This window comes from Sorex araneus, chromosome 5 (genome assembly GCF_027595985.1).
Source record: "Sorex araneus isolate mSorAra2 chromosome 5, mSorAra2.pri, whole genome shotgun sequence".
Lineage (NCBI taxonomy): Eukaryota > Metazoa > Chordata > Mammalia > Eulipotyphla > Soricidae > Sorex > Sorex araneus.
Genome location: NC_073306.1, coordinates 3,541,640 through 3,543,545, shown reverse-complemented (window position 1 = coordinate 3,543,545; position 1,906 = coordinate 3,541,640). Strand labels below are relative to the sequence as shown.

Here is a 1,906-nt window from a genome sequence, read left to right as displayed (position 1 = left end):
GGGGAGGGGCTCGGGGGCTGCCGGTCGAGGAAGACCCGCTGCCCGCAGGAAACGCAAGGCTGGGGTGTGCCCACCCGTCTCCAACGAAATGCATGTGGGACCCCGGGCACCTGTGCCCGCGGGGAGCTAGCATGCTCCTCAAGGTCGGGGGCAGACGGGCCGGCTGCTCTCAAGGGATGGGGGGCCTTGGGGGGCAGCTCAGGCGTCCCTCTGAGGCCTGCCTGTGGCCTCCCCCGGCCCCCTTCGTAGCGCCCACCCTCCTCCCCGCAGCAGGCGTGGAAGGCGGCGTGGAAGGTGAAGGGCCGCCACCTGCAAACAGGGCCCAAACCTGGGGACTCCAGGGTCAAGCCTGCGTGGCCTGACTTAACCTCTCTGCAACCTCACCGCAGACAGAAAGCGAGCAGGCCAGCCGCCCGAGTGCGACAGTCCGCGGAGTCTCCAGCACGCAGGACGCCCCTGAGCCGGTTAGCGACACTCTAGACTCTGCAACCGGTCAGTTCCCGGAACAAGGAAGGAGACTTTTCTCACTGGATTCCTGGAAGTTCTGCAAACCAGTTCACCACCGCACGGCAAACACAAATGCCCAGGGTCAGCCCGCCACGGCCCCGTCACCTTCCAGTTAGCGGCAAAAACAGAGAAAGGCTGGGCGGGCTCAAGGTCCCCCGGAAATCCTCCAGGTGTGTATAATCTACGTCTTTCTTAATCCTTAGGACCTTTGGCACCCTATGAAAACCAGATTCTTCCTCCCCGTCTTAAAGTCCCGCCCAAATGGGAAGCCCCAGATCGCAACTGTGAAAACGCTTGGGGTGGGGGCGGAGGGAAGTGCCACTTCCGGAAGCAAAAACAAACCAACCAAGGTGGGCAAGGGGCTGGCCACAGCGAGGGCATCAGTCTTTTCTCTCAAGTCTCCCAATAACGCCCTTCGCCGCCCGTGGATGCGATCGCGGCCCTCTGCGTGGGCCTTACCCCACCTGGCTGCAGGGGCCCCGGCGTCCCCGGCAGCGTCTGCGGGAACACAACCCCCGACCCGTGCGCCAGGCCGGGCTGCGCGACCCTCGCCCCGTGGCCGGCGGGAGCTGCCCGGGAGTTCCCACCAGCGCCCGGGTCCTGCGGCGCGTCCTGGGGCGAGGGGCGGGGGGTCGGCTCGTTTGCGGGTCCCCGGGCGCGTTCACTCAGGAAAGAGATGCCCCGACGGGTGGGAAACGCGGCTCGAACCCGGCCAAGGTCAAAGGCGGAGCTGGCGGGGGGCGGGGTGGGCGAGAAGCAGCGAGTGGAGCGGGTGGCCCCGGCCCGGGCCCGGGGAGCGCGCGCCGGGGCGGGCGGGGACGCGGCAGCCCCGGGCCGGGCCGGGCCCAGACCCGCGGGCGCGGGGACGCTGCTTACTTCATGCGGCCCGTGCGAGCCGAACGCTCCTCCGGGACGCGGCGGGGGCGCGCGGCGGGCCGGACTCGGGCCAGGCCGGGGCCCCGCGCATCCTCTTCCGCGGGCAGGTGCGCGCGCACGAGGGCCCCGGGGTCAGGGCTGCGCGCGCACGAGCGCCCGGGGTCAGGAAGGCGCGCGCACGAGAGCCCCGGGGTCAGGGAGCCGCTCGCGCGCGCGCGCCCGGAGGCGCCCGGAGGCGGTCACGCCCCGTGTGGGCGGAGCCTCCTGGGGAGAGGCGGGGCCGCCCGATTGATTTCTTGGTTCTCGTGGAGGATTGGCACTTAGGAGGGATGTGGGCGGGCGGGCAGGTGGAGGGCACCCGCTCCCTGCCGCAGGGCTGTGTGCGTCCTCCTGGACGCCTTGTCCTCGGAGACTCACGATGGCCCCAGGAGTGGCCGAATGCCACGGCTGCGTCGTGGAGGAAGACTGGGAGCCAGTGTTTGGCTCCTGCTGGTCCCTGGCATCAGCGTGCACGCTGGAGAAG

The 1,906-nt window shown here is 69.8% G+C and overlaps 1 protein-coding gene across 3 annotated transcripts in view; it reads right to left on the bottom strand.

The window, feature by feature from the left end:
* Nucleotides 1-1,614, bottom strand: part of H6PD (hexose-6-phosphate dehydrogenase/glucose 1-dehydrogenase) — an 18,151-nt gene extending 16,537 nt beyond the window's left edge. For 2 of the 3 annotated variants that reach the window (XM_055138976.1, XM_055138977.1), the window contains exon 1: nt 1,384-1,614. In XM_055138976.1, the coding sequence (XP_054994951.1) occupies nt 1,384-1,388 (5 nt within the window). In that variant the 5' untranslated portion in view covers nt 1,389-1,614. Of the gene's footprint in view, nt 1-853; nt 1,018-1,383 lie in introns of those variants that run through there. The other variant, XM_055138975.1, reaches the window with a different exon arrangement.
* Nucleotides 1,615-1,906: the final 292 nt, after the last annotated feature.